We start from the raw sequence: 18,117 nt of genomic DNA, 5'->3' as shown, positions 1-18,117 counted from the left end.
CAGTGCACAAAGACCCTGTGAAATGGGTACTTTACTAATCACAGCCTCCAGAAGCTTGGGTTACCTCACATGTGATTCTGTCATGACTATGTTTATTATTTATGTTGGTTTTAGCTTTTATGTGGAAATTATCTTTCCTTTTTACAACACGAATGGTTTTACAACACAGGGTGAAGGTACAGCTTAATGCTGAAGCCCTGTTTGAATCACTCCCTAAACTCCCATGTCTTTACTCCTGTTGCCTTTCTGTGATCATTTGCACTTGACTTTAAAAGTGGTGCCATAAAAAATGCGACATGTTGATATTTTCTAATCATGAAGAATGTTTTTATAGATATACAGACTTTTACTTTGTGTTTTCTAACAAAATCTTATTTTTGGACTAACTCTTGAACTCGCCATTTTACCAAACCTGGTGTGATACACGTGTGTATTTAGTCAAACTGGCCATGCAGTGGTTTCTGAGCGTGCGGTACAAATGTTAAACTGTGGTATGTCAGCATCATTTAGACCTTAGATACCTATGCTGTCACATAGTTGTGATCACATTGAATGGGGAATTGTAATGTTGAGGGTAATTTGATGTTTTAATGTTGTTACAGATTTTTAGAAATGACGGCTATTAATGTTGAGGCAGAAAATGGTTTGTTTGAATAAACACAGTTAGGTTTGTTTCAATAATCTAATACTAAAATCTAATATTGAGAAAGAATTAAAATATGTGATTACACTCTGTGTAATCCACATAAACCCTTCTTATAAATCTGCCATAAATCCTCAAACAGCCCCGTACATGAATAAAGATATAACTCCTTGTGTTAAAAATACTCCATGACTCCCGTGAGGCTTCCCAGTAGTTTCTCATTTCTGGTCAAGCTGAAGAATCAGCATAACAACAGAACTAATTACAAACTAACCTTTAACGTTGAGTGTAGCGCTGAAGATATCTGTGGCATTAATGCTTGGAGTGAAGTTTTAGATGTTTGGAACATAACCCATAACTTCTGTTTTCTGCTTTTCATAAAAAAAAAAAAAAAATTAACACTTTCAGGAATAACAGTGTTATATGTTTTTGTGAGACTGTGATTTGTATTGGCTTTATACTGTTAAGAATAGTGTGCGTGCGTGCGTGCGTGCGTGCGTATGTGTGTGCGTGCGTGCGTGTGTCTTTTCCTCAGAACAAGTAGAGCACAAGGTACTGAATTTACTCTCAGGGCTTGAGGAATAGTGTCATTTGACATGACTATCCAGGAAATGTGTTACATTTGTAACACAGCACATTAAAAGAAGAAGCTATCTCTCTGACGGTATGTAATACCTTTTAGGGCGATTTTAATTTTGGTTTAATTGGTTGGAGAAATGGATGTTCCTTGTTTTATTGCATATTTTATATACCTACTTGCTTCATCATATTAAAAACATCTATTAAGTTTATTTTGGATTTTCATTCTGTTTCATGATGCTGTAAAACTGGATTATTGTTTTTGTGGTTATGTTTGCTGCTAATAAAGTTTATTGAATTGTGAATTGGTTTTCAACCTTTGGCTAAATAAAGAATGACTTTCAAGGCTAGGTCAGACGTTACTTAGTGGTTTCACGACCACAATAGCTGTGTTGAACTTAGTTTAAAAAAATATATTTGTCCTTATCACTTTTTTGTGAATATCAATTTATTTCTTGCACGCCAACACTACTTTGTTTTAAGATGTGCAATCTGAAATCATATGTATGACTGACAAGTGGTTAGTCTCCTTTGATTGACTATAGGCTGACTCCTGTATTCACAATTATGTAAATATCATACATTTTACACATTAATAACTTGCGCAACATGATTAGGAACATATATATTTTCATTGCTCCCAAGGAAAACTCGAAGTCGAGGGTTTCAATTATTCATATAAAAAAAAACACACCCTGTGACAGTCTTCTGCAAACACACGTGTGTGAAGCCTCATTTTAAATTCCCACTGGGAGAAGCAGCAGATTTCCTCTGAGTTTCATCAGACAAAGATTGAAATCAAGTTGTCATCGCCAATTTTTTTCTTTTTTTAATGTTAAGGCCTTCTAGCCATGAGGCACGCAAAGGGCCATTTCCTGTTTAATTTGGTCAGAGAGCTCACATAACCGTGACTGAGCAGACAGCTTGATGTTTGAAACCAACACAATGCCTCCGGGTCATAATTCTAGTGTGGCAGCTTGTTTCTCATGTTGAGAGGGATTTCTGACACATCCAAGTGGTTACAGAGGCAGAATTGCAGGGCAATAACACTGAGATATATAGTTTTGTACTGGCCTTCCAATATTTCTAAGTTGATATATTGGCCAGGATCTAAGAAAACAGCAGTTCCGTGGAGAGAACACTTCCCGCATAAATTTATACCTGTTAGTGTTTTATCTTTTCTCCTTTTCCGAGCACGGCCTTAGAGCCGAGGTAATGCATGACCTATGAAGTGTAAAGAGTTTTCAATTTGATAGAATATACTTTGATACAAATGTCCCCTTTCTCATTAGGGTTAGGTGTTAGGAGTTGGTCTGTTGGTCCATCTCATTGGTTTAGACTGAAAAATCAGCTGGATAGATTTCCACAAATTTTTTTACTATCATGATTCATGATTTCTATGAATCATCCAATTACGTTTCCTCCAGCACCATTAGAGGTGAAGTTTGACTATCCTGTAACGCATCAATTGGATGCATTGGCAGATCTCGAATTTTTCTAAATCAGGGGACAACACACAGGGGCCACAATTTACACGGAGGCGCAATTAAATGTCCAACATATGTCTATCTATCTATGCACAATTCCTGATTCAGTCATTACTGTTGGCTCTACAGCTTTGAGCAAAGCCACACATCATTGAAAGAAATAGAACTTAACAAATTGTCATATTTATTGTTTGTCTTGTTAGTAAGTAACTAGTTTATATGAAAAAATAAGACTACTGGCAGGAAAGGGGCACTTCAGGGTCCAATCAGATCTCAGTGCCCCCTGGCCCCACCGCTGCATCCGCCCCTATTTGGATGGAGTGGGGCTGTGGTCCGGTCAGTCGTTCATTTGGACAGTCGTCATGGTTTCCTAATGATTTTGGTGATCTTTTGACTTCTCTCCTGCCATCATAGGGTCTAAAAAGGGATTGAAATGCATTTAGCTCAGAGCACGATGTGCCTCAGTATCACCTCTCAGGCATTGGAAGGTGCTGAGGGGGTTGCAGAAAATCTGCTGGTCAGAGGCTGTAACTGCAAGGCTAAATAAATTGACTTTAATTGCATTTTAGCATAGTAGCAGGCCTCACAGCCAACAAACAATAAATAATGCAAAATTAAGTTGCACTTTCAATCACTGACATTGACATTTACTTACATTAATTACATTTACATTCTTTAAATATTTATTAGCTTAGAATTAACAAAAAATTAAGTTGTTGTGTGTATGACCTTGAGTAAGACCATTATCCATCCTCCAGGTCAAACAATTTTGTCTCCTCCCCGTCCAATCTAAATTACTTTTCGTGGGCATGTGGCAGTCAAACATAATCCACAGCATGTTAAGCTGCTTTTAATTGTATTACAGTCTTACCTGTGTAATGAGAAACCGGGAGACGCTCCCTAAGATGTTGCTCCAGTAATTGGAGGATTAGGAGGTATCATCACATGTTAATTAAGATAAGCTAATGCAGATACAATGTTGAAGAGAATGGCCAAGCAGACAAATCGCTCATCTCTACATACTAATCACCGGCATTTACATAGACCTAATTATCCTATCTGAGCTGTCTTTGTTGCACGACCTCCTGGAGCTTGTTCTGCAACACACAGGACGGTGTTTGGACAAGAGACAAGGTGTTTAACGCAGGTTTGATCTGTTACTAACGTGCTACACCAATGAAGTCTCTCTGAGGATATGAGCTATGGAAAGAAAAACACGTGTCGGGCCTCTCACAATCTCTTGTTCCAGAAAATGTGCTGTCTCGTCATTTGAAATACTGTGTTCTGCGGGGCTGTAGGCACAACGGCAGGTTAAGGCTGTTCACTCAGACAGATGATCTGTGAAATAAGCAACCGTAAAATGCTTTAACAGTGTACATCTATCCGGATTTATGGCATCAACCTTGGTTATTATGTGCAGGCCCCGTGGTTTAGAGCATCTTATTTGTTCAGAATGGGGCTTGACTCCCATATAACAGTACAGGTATCAAGATAAATCTTCCTCGGCCACAGTGAGCAGGACCATTCGTGCCAGGTGTATCGTGGTAGCCCTCTGACCTTCTATTGTTTTCCGGCAGATAGAAAAATGCCCTGACCTGCCTGAGAGCAGTGGCTGATAGGTTGCTCCCCTGTGTCTGCTTGTCCTCCTGAGCCGATTCATCTAAATGACATGGTTGGGCACTTACCTCGTGTTTGCAGAGGGACTTTGCTATTGTATTTGTTGAATACTTTTCAGTTTGTGAGTCATCGCTGATGTTTTTTGCAGTGCATCTGTTTATGCTGGTGTGTGTGAGTTTGTGTTTATATCAGCTTGTAGGAATGAAACCCAAGTACCCACTGGTATTATAGGGACACACCGTGGTCTACTCAAAGTAAACAGTCTAAGAAGGCTTTATATTAGGGATAGGGTAAAATTAACCTATTTATTTACAAATCTCTCTCTGCCTTTTCTATTCAGTTGACTGTGTGTGTTTTCAGTGATCCAATCGTCACAATCTCAATCAGCCAATCACGTCTTTGCAGTCAACTTTTAAATCTACAACACTCCTCCTCCCCAGTCACCTCAAGTCTCCATAACCAGAGCCCTGGTGGAACCCAGCTGATTCCTCTCATCTCATTCAGATCCTCAGCAGCGAAATCCAGGTGTAGCTTATTCCTCTATGTTGCCAATTTACACTGTTGTCCAAAACACACACACAGTATATTTTCCTCCTTTACAATGACCACTAGCATTGTAGTTTATTTTGTGTCTGTAGCACATAAACTTGCTGCTGTAAATATGCTCTGGAACATCAAGTATGTATTAATCCAAAGCTGAAAATAGTCAACAACAAATGCACTATTAACGTCTATTAGCACCTTAGTGCTACCACTGACAAGGTAGGTAAGTCTAAGCTAAGAAATTGACAAGTACATTTTATATTTTAATGTTTCCATGGGATTTATAGTCAATAAGTATATACTAAAAGCAGTCTTATCATGTAAGGTAAGAAATTGATGTAGTTAGAGCCCCAAGGATAGGAAGACAAAAAACTGTGTGTGTGTGTGTGTGTGTGTGTGTGTGCCTTTGGTGCTCCACGGCTCCGTCTGTAGAAATGGCCAAAACCAGAAAGTCAAGCTGACCTTGTCCACTGCTCTTTCGTTCCTCTGCAGCAGCATGTTTGTGCATGATTAGTTGCTGTAAAGCTACTGTGAACTGATTTTAGAGTGAATTCAAAGGAAGCAACATAAATCAAGCAGCAAATAATCATTTGGAAATTGCAAATACAGATCTGGCACACTAGGACCACAGGGAGCCCAGCCAACCATTGGTGAGAGTTTGTTGGTCTCACATCATCAATTTAATTAAAAATCCATTTAAGATGGCGGCCTGGGGAGGTTTTTTTCTTTTCCTTTCAGGGAAGGTAAGACTTGAAGCCAACAAACTGGGGTTACCACTTTCCACAAATTGAAGGAAATACAATCATATCTGCGGTGCCACATCCCAGCAGGCATGAACACGTCTAAAACTAGGGCCCGAGGGGGTGGGGAGCGTAGATCTTTAATGGGATGCGCCGCTGTTCCTACCTGAGGAGGCTGAAGCCACCGACGATGGTCACAGACAGAGAGTCACATTGGTGTTTTAATTACACAGGACCCTCCATCAATCATGCCCCTTATGGCTGACAGTTAAATCCCTCCCAGACCAGGCTGCACCGGCTCCCCTCGTCCTTCACAGTCCAAAGGCTGAACACAGCAGCCTCAGTCCCAGCACACACTGCACAGACCCCACTTCAACTGCCTGCAGCCTCTGATACAGGAGAAGGAAAATCACACAGGAGACGGCCGGTCGCGCCACGGAAAATAAGTAGAAACATATTAGGACAGGGAAGACGCAGAGACAAAGGGGAGGGAGGCTTTCTCCTCTGTGTGTGTGCATGCGTATTTACTAAGCTGAGGTCTTCATGGATTTTATGCAGTCTAACTATTCATTGGTGAATTTAATAAATGATGACAGGCAGATTTGGTTGTTTCCATTCTTTATGCTAAGCTAAGCATCTGCTGGCGGTAGCTTCATATACAGACATGAGGTGACGTGATGTGTTTTGTCGATCTTCTCATCTACATCTTGCAAAACAGTAAATAACCTCATTTCCCACAGTGCCAACCTACACCTGTTTTATCTTAAAGCTGGGGTTGGTGAGCGCGGAAAAGTTGGCTGCAAAAGGCTGCGCTGAAAACATGCAACCGCTACATTAACCCCTCAAATCAACCCTTACGACAAAATGACACCCCCAAAACACGTGAACGTGCACACAACTGCTGGAAGCTGACTCGAGGAGCTTCATTGACATTATCATGTCTGAATCAACTGTAAGAAAACAACTAACATTATCATAATTAACCTAAACAATAAACATGGCTATTATTAGTACCCACGTCATTAGTACTAGCATGTTAGCAAGGGGAATTCTTTATTGAAAATTGCGTTTGATGTCATAACTTATTGCTGGCTAGCCACCAGGAAATGCCTCTTGTAATGTTTGTTAACTGGCAACATCAACACATTATTTTCCGCAAATTGACCATCGTCAAGCATGTTAGAGTTTCCATAATGAAAGATTTGTTGGCTCTGACTCAGAGTACACTCCTGAGCCAAGTACTTCATCCAAACACATTTTGGTTCTAGCCTTTCGAAACTTCTTTTCTTGCTTTGTTTTGCAGTGGAAGCCTTTGTCTGTAGTAGAACTGGGAATTTTGGCTGCACTTTTTTTTGCCATTTTTACATGACTCGATCACTAACTTCTAAATACTGTCTCTGCTTCAGCTTGTGAAGACTCCTGTCAAGCGGATTGAGAGCATTGGCAGGGGGCAGACAACTTTACTTATTGATGGCTATCAGGACGTGAGGAGGAATTCAACAAATACGATAAGTGTTTCCCATACAACTGACCAACCCTACCTTTAATACCTGGCTTGTTATCACTCTACCTGAACTCTACCTTTTTTTTGTCATATTAATTTGGTGTTCTGGCTCAGCATGCAGCAAACCCGAAGCAGAACCCTAGAAGTAGAACGAGAGAATCCGTCAACACACTTGAACTAATTAAATAAAAGTGTAAAAGCCACTAAACTTTCTGACGGAGCTCCATTCACTGCTCACTGTTGACATAACTGAGTTGATCTTAATCTTTAATTACACTTGAGGTAGTACTACCAACGCTGCCACACTACAGCACCAGTTGACATACTGTGAATATTTCTCTGCTTGATGGAAAATAATAGAACAAAAAGAAAAAAAAAACGTAATCAGCCACCACTGTGATAATAACATTCACTGAGCAAAATGTAATTTTTCAGCCGACTGCCTTTTGTTTAGGAAGATTTCAGAGATGATTATTGTTTGTGCAATTATCTGAATAATAAATGATCCATTTCCAAAAACGAAAACATTTTCCACCTTGTCCATAATTATCTCTCTTTGTATCGGCACGATCCCCGAGAGATGGAGAGCACATTACATCCCCGCTTGTCCATCATTAAGCTTCTCCTCCAGGCTCCGGGACAGAGGTTAACGAGACATTAATTGGCATTTCCTTCAAAGCTCACAAAACTTTAAACTGGGGGGTGGTGGCAGTAGAGGAAATGGCACATTACCATGTTGTTCAGCCATTTATTTAAAAGCCTCATCATACGCTGGCTGTCATTTTAGTTGTTCCAACGGATGAGATGAGAATATTAATGACCACTGCCTCCCTCCACTGGCAAGCATTAAAAGCAATAACATATTGTGTTGTGGCATGTGGGTAAATTGCTCATAAAATACTTACGATACAAAGGTGAATGTTTAATTGGCCTTTCTTTAGTGACCCACACTTCTCAGCTAACCTCGAGACACGAGACAAGAATAGCTTTACGATCAATAAAAGGATGATACAGGCTCTTGACATTATTGTGTATTCCTTAAATGTTATGAAAATACAATATACAGAGCAACAATACAATGCTTTGGAGACTGTTTGGTATATACATGACAGGTCTTCTGACGTGTTAAGGAGGATGAGGATGACCTGGAAAGTTGTGCCTTTTCTTTTTCCTCAACAACATGCACACGTTTCACTTGGCTTGCTTTGGCCTTTCCAGAACTCTTCCACAGAATAAGGATCTGGCGTAAGAAATTAATATTCAAAAATGTTACAAAACTTCCAAAACCATTTAATGTGCACACACACACATTCAGAACATCTATCTAGTTATGTCACTGCTCTTTTTAAAATCTACATGTCTGAATATCACAGGTCATAGTTGCTGCAGATAAGTCCTGGGACCATTACTTGAATTCTATCTAAACCCTGTCGTAATAAAACAATGATAAAAAGGTAATCATCTGATCAACAAATGGAAAGAACAGAATCACCTCATGTCCTCATTCTTTGACAAACAGAATTTTTTTCTTTAGTGATTCACCATCAGTCACTTGTGGAATCAAGACAGTCCTCTTGAAGGTGATGACCCTTTGGCAGTTTGGGGTGATTCTGAAGTTGTTTTCTTCCTCTTTCACTTGTTTGGGGGTCCGATTTCTGTCCAGACCACTTTCCTCTGAAAGGCATAAGGGTGAGTCTGTCACAAGTGCACATAGTACATTATGCCACCTCTTTTAAAGCACTGTCATTTAACCTTTCCATGTAATTGCGCAACTCCTTGGAGTCTCCCAGCTCCACGTCCTGGCACACCCACTTAATGTCCTGGCAGTGGCTTCCCGTCAGTGTGTTAACAGTGGGGTAGCTACTGTCCGAGGGAATGGTGGTGAATGTGGTGAACTTGACACGCTTCCTCTTGGTGGTGGGTGAGTCTCCTTTGATGTCCTTGGCTATGCAGCCTGTGTCTGCTGTCCGGTGCACTTGGCCCTGCACGCTCTTCTGGGCAGAGCCTCCATTCAGCAAGTGGCTGCCTTCCTCGAGGCCACTGCTCGAGTCCATCATGGAAGTCTGCTCCTCCTGTTGTGGCGACAGGCTGATTTGGCTCTCTAGCAGCTCCGCCTCATTCCCCAACCACACCCAATCGTGGGCATGGTTCATGTTTTCCTGTCCCTCAATGGATAGCTCCTTGTGACGGTATTTCAGGGTATAGGAGATGCAATTGATGAGAAAGACCAAGATAGCGAGACAGAAGACACCCAGCAGGGCATACATGCCAATTTCGAGGTCTGTCAGTCCGCGAGCAGTCTGAATGAGGTCATCATCCATGTTGCGGCCACGGGGCAGGTCCACTTGTGCAGGGAAGTCAGCAAAGTCAATTGGTATGTCCTGGCTACCATCATCTGATAGTTTATCCCCATTGGGGCGGCGAATTATCGCGCTTCTAGTGGTGGTGGCTTTCCTCAACACCCCGTCCTCCATGTCGGAGATGGAGCTGCCGTAGTAATGGGTGTTAAGTCCGGTCCGGTCCTGGGAGGGGGAGAGCCTGCCTCTGTTGTCCATATCGTCTCCATCTGGGCCATAATCGCTGTTTCCTGCCCTTGAGCTGTCACTGTGACCAAACTTCACCCTGATGTTACAGTTCCCCGCTGCCAGGATGCTGCGCCGCTTGAACTTCTGGCAAACTTCACAAACAGTCATTTCCACTCTGACCAGAAGGCCTTGGCCCTCTGCCTCAGTCACGATGACTGGCCACTTCCATGAGGGGTCCTGCTGCACCGTTACCACCTCCTCGTCTAGAGAGGTGGCTGTTAGGACAAAAAACTCTGAATTGTACAGGTCTAGAGGAGCCAGTGAGCCGTCGCTGAACTGGAGCCAGGCACTGATTAGGGCCTCCTATGGACACACACAAAATACAATACAATACAGCATTATAAGAGAAAAAGAGAAAATAAATAGTCCCTGACACAAAGATAACATGGTGTGCTTCGATGGAAATGGAAATTACGGCGTAAAAGTACTGCATCTAGCCTCATTTCATAGAAAATATTCGCTTTAGCTCTGAATTTGCAATGCTTCTTTGTTTGGTGGTTACAGCATCAAGCAGATGTTCCTCAGGTACATTGGTTTGTGTTTTCTCTCCACAGTGTTTTGAATTGGTAAAAATGAAGCACTGATTATTTCCATTCACTCTTCCTTTTGTCAATGCAACATTTGGACATACAGTTCACTATGTATGGAAATTTCTGATCTAAGTCCGCATTTGTAAGTCGAATACAAAGTGACTAAGAGGGGTGGTTCTGCTATCTCAGCTGCTGCTCTGTCTACGATAAGAGGGATACAGATTCAGAGATATGTGCGGAAGATCAGACAGCAACATTAAATGTTGTTCATGGGGATGAGGATTTGCTGTACAGTCGGCATCTTACGGCTTTCTCATGTTTAATATCTTAAAGTTGCTTAAGGACAAATCCCCCATGCCCCATAATTACTGACACCAGAGGACTTCCAGTGCAGTGCTGCCTGATTCTCTTCATCTGCATACGAAGATAGGTCAGATAACTGTGCTCACCCCATCCTCCCTTTCTTGGAGGAAGTGGGAGAAGAGGAATGTAAAAAAGGAACAGTGGTAAGGGAGCTTGATGGGCAGATCAAAGAGGCCACAATGAGAGTAGCCGGGGCGAATGAGAACGTGACAGAGCGGCTGAGTTTGGTCTCCAAGTCACATTTTCGCTGTTTTGTGTTGCCTTTGCATGCTCCGTCATTAAGCTTCTGTTACTATTAGTTGCCTGGGGAAACGCTCTCTGTCACACTCTGGCTTTTCAAGCCTCGGCGTTAAGAGGGTTAGGGATGGTGTGGAACAAACAAATAGACACGTGTACACGAGCACATGCACACTCGCGGCGTTCTTTGATTATAAAATTGCTCATTCATGGACCCTGATAGTGTGAAATGGAATCTGGAAGAAAGACTTTTTGTCTCTGCACAGTAATCAAGGCTGCAGAATGTACAGTTTTGGTTTCAGCAGATATATAAAATTGAATTGTTTCTTTCATCAAATGGCTATCAAACCAAAGAGAGGTGTAAAACAAATCATGTTATAATGTGGAAATAATGTTTTCTTATTTTTTTTCTCCAATCGCATTAGATCAGAAGATTTTGAAACTGAGGTCTTTATATTTAGCTTTAGTGGCTAAGAGAGACTTGAACCATCAAGCAATACTTCATTCATACTTAATTTTTGTTTCAAAATTTACTTGAGGTCTCTTGTACCGACCTGCTTGGGGCTCTGCAGAACCTCCTGTGTGTTCGTGGTGGCCAGGATGGCTCTGTTGCTTCCTGGACTGAGCTGCAGGCTCATGGAGAGCCCCGTCACCAGCTGGACCCCCAGCTCTGTGATGGTGACTTTGTCGTCCACCACCGTCACAGTCTTCTCTGCCAGGATGGAGTCTGACAAAGGAGACAATACCTAGCAGGTGGAAAAGAAAGACAGTGAGGCAATGAGGGGAAGATATTATAGATTCAAACATTAAAAAGGATTTTTTAAAAGGAAAAGCTGCAGAATTTGGATTTTTCTTCCACAATATTTCTCTCAAATACATCATTGACAGCTGTAACCTGTGACTGTCTAGTATATGATCAATTACTGCAGTGCTTATTCATATGCTGCTTTAAACACTAAAGGTTGGGAAGGTCTGTCCCAGGAGAAATCAGCAGTGACAGCAACCGCAGCTGAGCAGAGAAACAGAGAACTACCTATAGAAACTTCATCAACAGAAAATCCGAGCAGAAATGAATCAGCAGTGGTCACGTCGCTTGATTGACAGGAGATTCCTGGTAAGCGGGGAAGTAAAAATACCACATCAATGAGCACTGAGCAGCGAGGACGTCAGCGACTTGAAAAAAGCGGATTACTGGCGGGTTATAGGCGATTTAAGAAAGTGTCTCTCCAAGTGTTTCATCTAACATAAAAGACTCACAAGCCCCCTCACAATATGCAAAACGATACTTTATCAGGCTATGTGGATCAAACAACAACTGCACTTGGCTGCCCCCAAACCCCCATACTTCCTGTAGGTAAGAATCCATTCCCTTTGATTAATGTTGGATATATAGAGGAGAGGCACACTTTAACCCGAAACTGAAGCAGGAACTAACTAACTAACTGTGTTTATGATGAGTACCACCAGAGGGATGTGTGGCTTTCTCTGCATGCAATCATCTTCTGCAATCATCAGTCTGCGCGGCACGTGGCGCGCCCGTCCGACCTTTTGCGCTCGCAAATGTTTTCCAGTTTGGTGCTTCCTCTGTGATGTTTTTTGCAGAGGTGAAGACACATCTGCAGGCAGACAAACGGATGAGTCCCTGGCAGCAGGAAGCAGATCCCACTCACACAGATGTCATTAGGACACTGATATTCATCCAGTTAGCCTGAAGAGCCTGACAACCCAGAGCGCTGAGAGCGAGGACCCGCTCACTGCCGAGAGCCCGCAGCGAAGCCTGTGACACACCAGTAAGCACCTGTCTGCTCCTGACAAAAGGAGATTCTAGTCAAACTGCAGCCATGACACCGGCATCTGGGTTCGTCCCTGGAATAAACAATATGCTCGCGCCCCTGCAGTATCAAATTATAACACACTGTATATTTGTGTCGACATAATAATGTACTAGAGTGAGGTTGAATTAAGTATATTAATAAAATAGCTCTGCTTCATGGTGGTTTTCATAATTCAGATAATTTGAACGTGGGTGATATTTTAAACTAAAATAATGGCCGTATTAGTTTCAAAACATTCAAATAATTACCTCATTATATTCTGTCATTACCAACACAGACCTTTGCCAAGAGCATTGGCAGCCTCCACCGCGCTCTGCAGTGCATTTTACATTGTGTGTCATCATATTTTGGGACAAACCTGAGGAATAACGTTGACATGATGAGATAAGAAGCAGGCACTGATCCTCCAGCGTAAATATGACAGGGTTTTTTAAAGACTTTTTTTTTCATGTTCATCACAAACTTCGCTGTTACGCTGACTTCTCATTTGGTCAATTCAGCAAAGTGTCGAGCTTTTAGAAAACCAAAGTACAGAAAAAAAGACAGGCACCTTTAAAAATGTAAAATTCTCCAGTGATACTCACTATTAGGGCTGCGCAATAAAACAATGTCAATAATGAATGCAATATAATTGTCATTAATATCAATATAACAAGTGTTTAAAATGTATTGATATAATACTAATGCATTGTGCAACACAGTGAGGAGATACAACACATACTTTATATGTCTTGGATTAAAATGTTTTGCTGTTTTTGATGTCTTTGTCACTCTCTGCTCATTAAGAAGAGTTTAAACCCACAACCTCAGAAGCAAAAATTTTACTTAAAATATAATAATAATAGCACAAATAAGACATTTATTGTGATATTAAAGATATCAACTATTTTATCTTGATATCATTTTTGGCCATAATGCACAGCCCTACTCACTATATTATTATTATTATTATTATTAAAATGGAACAGAAATTGTAACATGTTGATACACAAAAACACAACCTAAAGCTATAATGTTAAAGGGGACATAGCATGCAAATTCCACTTTGTTAGTGCTTCTACACGTTAATGTGGGTATCTGGCATGTCTACCAACCCCAAAACTCTGGGGGAAAAACACTCGCGCGTTTTGTTATAGTTCCTCTAAGTCAGAAACGTCATGCTTGAGCGACTCGATTGCGCTTCCTGGGTATTGTGTCGTAACAAGGAACTGGAAGTCTCCCTACATGGTCTTGGCCCCCCCCCCAAAGTATGTTACAGACATTTCATTAAGACCCCAAGGAACCATATCAACTTGTGGTAAAATGGGCATGCTATGTCCCCTTTAAGTATTTTAAAATCTATAGTGATTTTATCCCAGACGGCTTTTGTGCTTTTTCATTGAATGTTTTTTAATTACTCAAAGTATCCATTATTCAGTTTTAAATATCTATTTGTACAGACAAATATGGGATGTTGGGTTGAACCAGTTTTATCCACTTCATCTCTGAATGTGTATTAAAATATGATGCTGCTCTGAGTAAAAAAATATTGATGTATTCCCAAATGAATAGACAAATTCTTTTCAGTTTTATGAGGTCCCAGCTCTGCTTCACTGTTGTCACTGTTTCCTGATTCTCAACTTTCTCTTTCACTAAGCACCGATAGGTAGAGGGAGAAGGACAAGTGGCTGGACCCTTTTTGAGACATGGACCTAATTTGGGAGGCTGTGGCACAAGTGGAACATAATAATTAATAGCGCTCCTTAAATTCTGTAGCAACAATGCCACTAGCATGAGTGGCCTTATTATTTAGGCCTGTTTATTTAGAAAACACCACTGAGTTAAACAGTAGTTCAGGTTTATTTCAACTTTGGTCTTATTTTCATAGTTCTAGCTAAGGCTGGGCAATAAAGCAATATCAAAATCTCAATATATATTAAATACTTATACATTGTTCCAGCTGCTCATAAAGAAGAGTTTAAAACAAGAAACAATAATGTGACATTTATATTGATAATTATTGATATCAACTGATATTAACATTTTTATGTTGATATTATCATTTATATGGATTATGGTAAAATTCTAGTTATGAAAGTAGCTGCCGAGAGCTTGGATCACGGCCACATTACTACAGTGGAGTCCAGAAAGGTGAGAATGATCCCTATTAAATGCAAACAAATTAAAATAAACTGCAATAGGGAAAAAATAATATGGAACCTAAAACATGTCAGAGTTGAAATAGAAATTCAGTCTCTCAACTGTGGTGGATGTGTACACAGCCAGAGTAATGATTTAACAGCTCATCTTTCTCCTTTATTCCAAATAAGTAGAACTAGTCTGGGAGTTTGTTCCAAACCTTTACGATTGTTCAGTTGCAGTTGGCTCGTCTGACTGATGCCAGCAATAACCTTGATGAGTCTCAGAACTCAAAATTGCTACTGAAATGATGGCCAAAAAAGAATGGGAAAACATTTCTAGAATTGCACTCAGTAGAGCACATACCTCCACCGAGGCTCATGAGTTTTCATAAATTCAATAAAGCAGCATCAGTTCTCTAAATATGCTTGATTTTTTTCATCAAGATCCATCAATTATTTGTGAAAATGTCAAAAGTATTTAAATCCTGTATCCGCCGCCCCTTTGTCTGGATTCGCCCTACAATCTAACGGTTTCTTTCTTGGCCCATGTCCTATCATTCCGCCGAGTTTCATGGAAATTCGTTGAGCAGCTTTTGCGTAATAACTCTGACAATCCAACAACCCAACCAATGGACAGAGGCAAAAACCTCCATCAAACACATCTCCTTTGCAGTGGTACAACACCAATTTTCTATTAAACTGGAATTAACATTTAAAGGTCCAGTGTGTAAGATCTAGGTGAAAGGGATTTATTGGCAGAAATTGAATATAAAATAATCCTAGTTATGTTTTCACTAGTGTTTTATATAAAATGTACAAACACTAGAATGGGTCCTTTATATTTAAATACTTTATATTTACATCGGGAGTGGGTCCTCTCTACGGAGGCCGCCATGTTTTTTTTACAGTAACCCAGACTGAATAAACTAAACACCTTTTGAGTTTTTATGACAACTGAAGGCTACCACAGGTTCTCTTTCATGTTTGGAAGGTGGGGTGAGGTGAGGGGTGTTCAGCTGCAACGTGCAACTTCACAACTAGATGTCACTGAATTCTACACACTGAACCTTCAAAGCACTGCCTGTTTGAGGTGGATACATGATCTACCTGGATTGTGGTCATCCCCACGTCGAGTCCCATGAGAATCCTCCTGTCCAGCAGCTGTGCAATCTGCGGGTCCTCTACCTTCAGGAAGTCCCACACCAGCTCCGTTATGTCCACCTGCCAATCGGTGCCCAGCATGAAGCTCGCCTGACCTCGGGGATCTGCTGACTCCGCTACAAAATGGGTGAGGACTCGAACCATGGCGTGCTGGTACTGCAGAGTGCAGCTTCGTCCTCGTCTGTCTTCATCGTCCTCGTCGTCGCTGTCCCGTGTGGACCTGACAATAAAAAGAAAAAGACGACCCTCATAAACTCTGGTGGTTGGTCTAGACTGAAATATCTCACCTAACTACTTAGTGGTTTGATAAATTGCCAATAAAATTCAGTATGGACATTAATGGTCCCCAGTGGATGAATCCTGGTGACTTTGCCGCCAACATGAGAAGAAATGTCTTGACAACTATTGGCATGAAATTTCATACATGCATTGATTTTCCTCGGGCTGAACTGTAGTAACTTTGGTTGTTCCCTGATGCTCCATCTAAATACTTATCGCCCAAGTCCTGCAGCACTAGTGATTTTCCCTTCAGCCTCAGCTGTACTTTGGGTTTTCTGTTCATTCTGCATTGACGTGCAGTTTGTTGTATTTTTAGCAGCGTCCCCACTTAAACCGACCTCTGCCAGATGGACTCTCACTCAGCAGAGTAACTTATACAGGGATGTTTACCTGACAAGGATCCAGTAATGAACAGTCCAGCATATGGCTAACCATTTTCCTCCTTCAGCGAATCTCCTTCACCATTAAGGAGCACCGGGTCTGGACTGCGAATGTGCACACACCTCCCTACTGCTTTACTTAATAGCTTCCGTGATTGCTCTGTTGCTAGCAAATCTAATTTTATTACTATAGGCAGCAAATCAGCCAACAGAGACTCAGCTCTTTCTCACCAGTAAAGCTGCTTGGAGAATGACAAACTAGGTTTAAATGGTTACAGCTGCAAAGTCATTAGATTTTGTCCATAATTCTTCTTTTTTAAAATGTTGCTTCAACAAACAGCTCTATAAAAATGACAGAGATGTTGAGAAAGTGTTTGAATGCTTGATCCGGCAGAAGAAGCGCTGTTGCAGTTCTTCAGTCTCACTGGGACACAGTTGGGATACTTGCAAACAGAAAAAGTGCTTTGTCAACAAAACCACTAATCATACACTGTAGTATGAACGTAAAGAGCTGCCACTCTGTCTAATCATTGTCATTTGTTCCTCCGTCTCTAACACAAACACACACAAGCAAAGGTTGTGATAATGATAAACGGGGAGAAGAAAAGAAGTTAATCTCTTAAACTGTTTTTCCTGCGATTATCCGCTCGACTTGTCTCTTTCTGACGGAATCCCCTGAGAAATCTGACTGCTCGTGGAGCGGTGGGAGTAAGATGTTGGCGGCACGCTCCAGAGAAAAGCAACAAGTACAGTGAGGAGCAGAGTTGTAGAGTTTAAAACCTTTGCTGGTCAATTTCACATGCAACAGACTGACACTTATTCCCAGTAATAATTACTCTAATGTTGTTTTACTTACACTGTTTCACTTTCTTTCCTTTACTTGCTGTGCCCCATGAAACCTTCACATCAAAGTATGTATCTACAACATGAAATATTCATGACTGAAGAGGCAACAAGTTCAAATAAAACACTGAAACAGTAAAGTTGTAATCTGTTCTATTAGGACTGTGTGGGTGTAGTTTGATCAGATTTGATTGACGGTGAACAAACAACTCATCAGATTTCCATTCAAATGTAGTTAAATCCCGATTGGTGCACAGAACAGTGTGACATCACCATTTACTGACTGATTAGACTTAAGTCGAATGAACAGTGGTGTTACCACGACACAGGACCTGGATGGATGTGTTCTGATCAGTTTGAAGAGCTGCTGTTTGTCCCTGAAATGTATTTTTGTATAGTTTTATTTCACTATAATACATAGTATATAACAACAGATCAGCTATGTCTGAGTTTGCCCTTCATTTCACATTCAATACATTCTATGTATGGTCAATAGTGCGGCCTCCTCCAATCATGACTTTTATGTCATTTTCTACACAGAAGTAAGAAACAGCATCAAATTCTCAGGTAAGGACGGGTTCACTTGTGTTCCCTTGATCCTCTGAGTATTTCGGCTTCATTCAACAAAGGCACGTCAGCGGATTAGCGCCTCTAAATTGCCCATAGGTGTG

The 18,117-nt window shown here is 41.1% G+C and overlaps 1 protein-coding gene across 1 annotated transcript in view; it reads right to left on the bottom strand.

The window, feature by feature from the left end:
- Window positions 1-8,129: 8,129 nt before the first annotated feature.
- si:dkeyp-14d3.1 (transmembrane protein 132C) overlaps window positions 8,130-18,117 on the bottom strand; it is a 136,791-nt gene continuing 126,803 nt past the window's right edge. Inside the window, exons 7-9 of the mRNA XM_034596552.1 lie at window positions 15,891-16,164; window positions 11,383-11,574; window positions 8,130-10,001 (exon numbers count right to left, since the gene is read on the bottom strand). Of these exons, the coding sequence (XP_034452443.1) occupies window positions 8,832-10,001; window positions 11,383-11,574; window positions 15,891-16,164 (1,636 nt within the window). The 3' untranslated portion in view covers window positions 8,130-8,831. The remainder of the gene's footprint in view (window positions 10,002-11,382; window positions 11,575-15,890; window positions 16,165-18,117) is intronic.

The sequence above is a fragment of the Hippoglossus hippoglossus genome, chromosome 9 (assembly GCF_009819705.1).
Source record: "Hippoglossus hippoglossus isolate fHipHip1 chromosome 9, fHipHip1.pri, whole genome shotgun sequence".
NCBI classification, from domain to species: Eukaryota; Metazoa; Chordata; class Actinopteri; order Pleuronectiformes; family Pleuronectidae; genus Hippoglossus; species Hippoglossus hippoglossus.
This window is presented reverse-complemented; position numbering and strand designations above follow the sequence as displayed.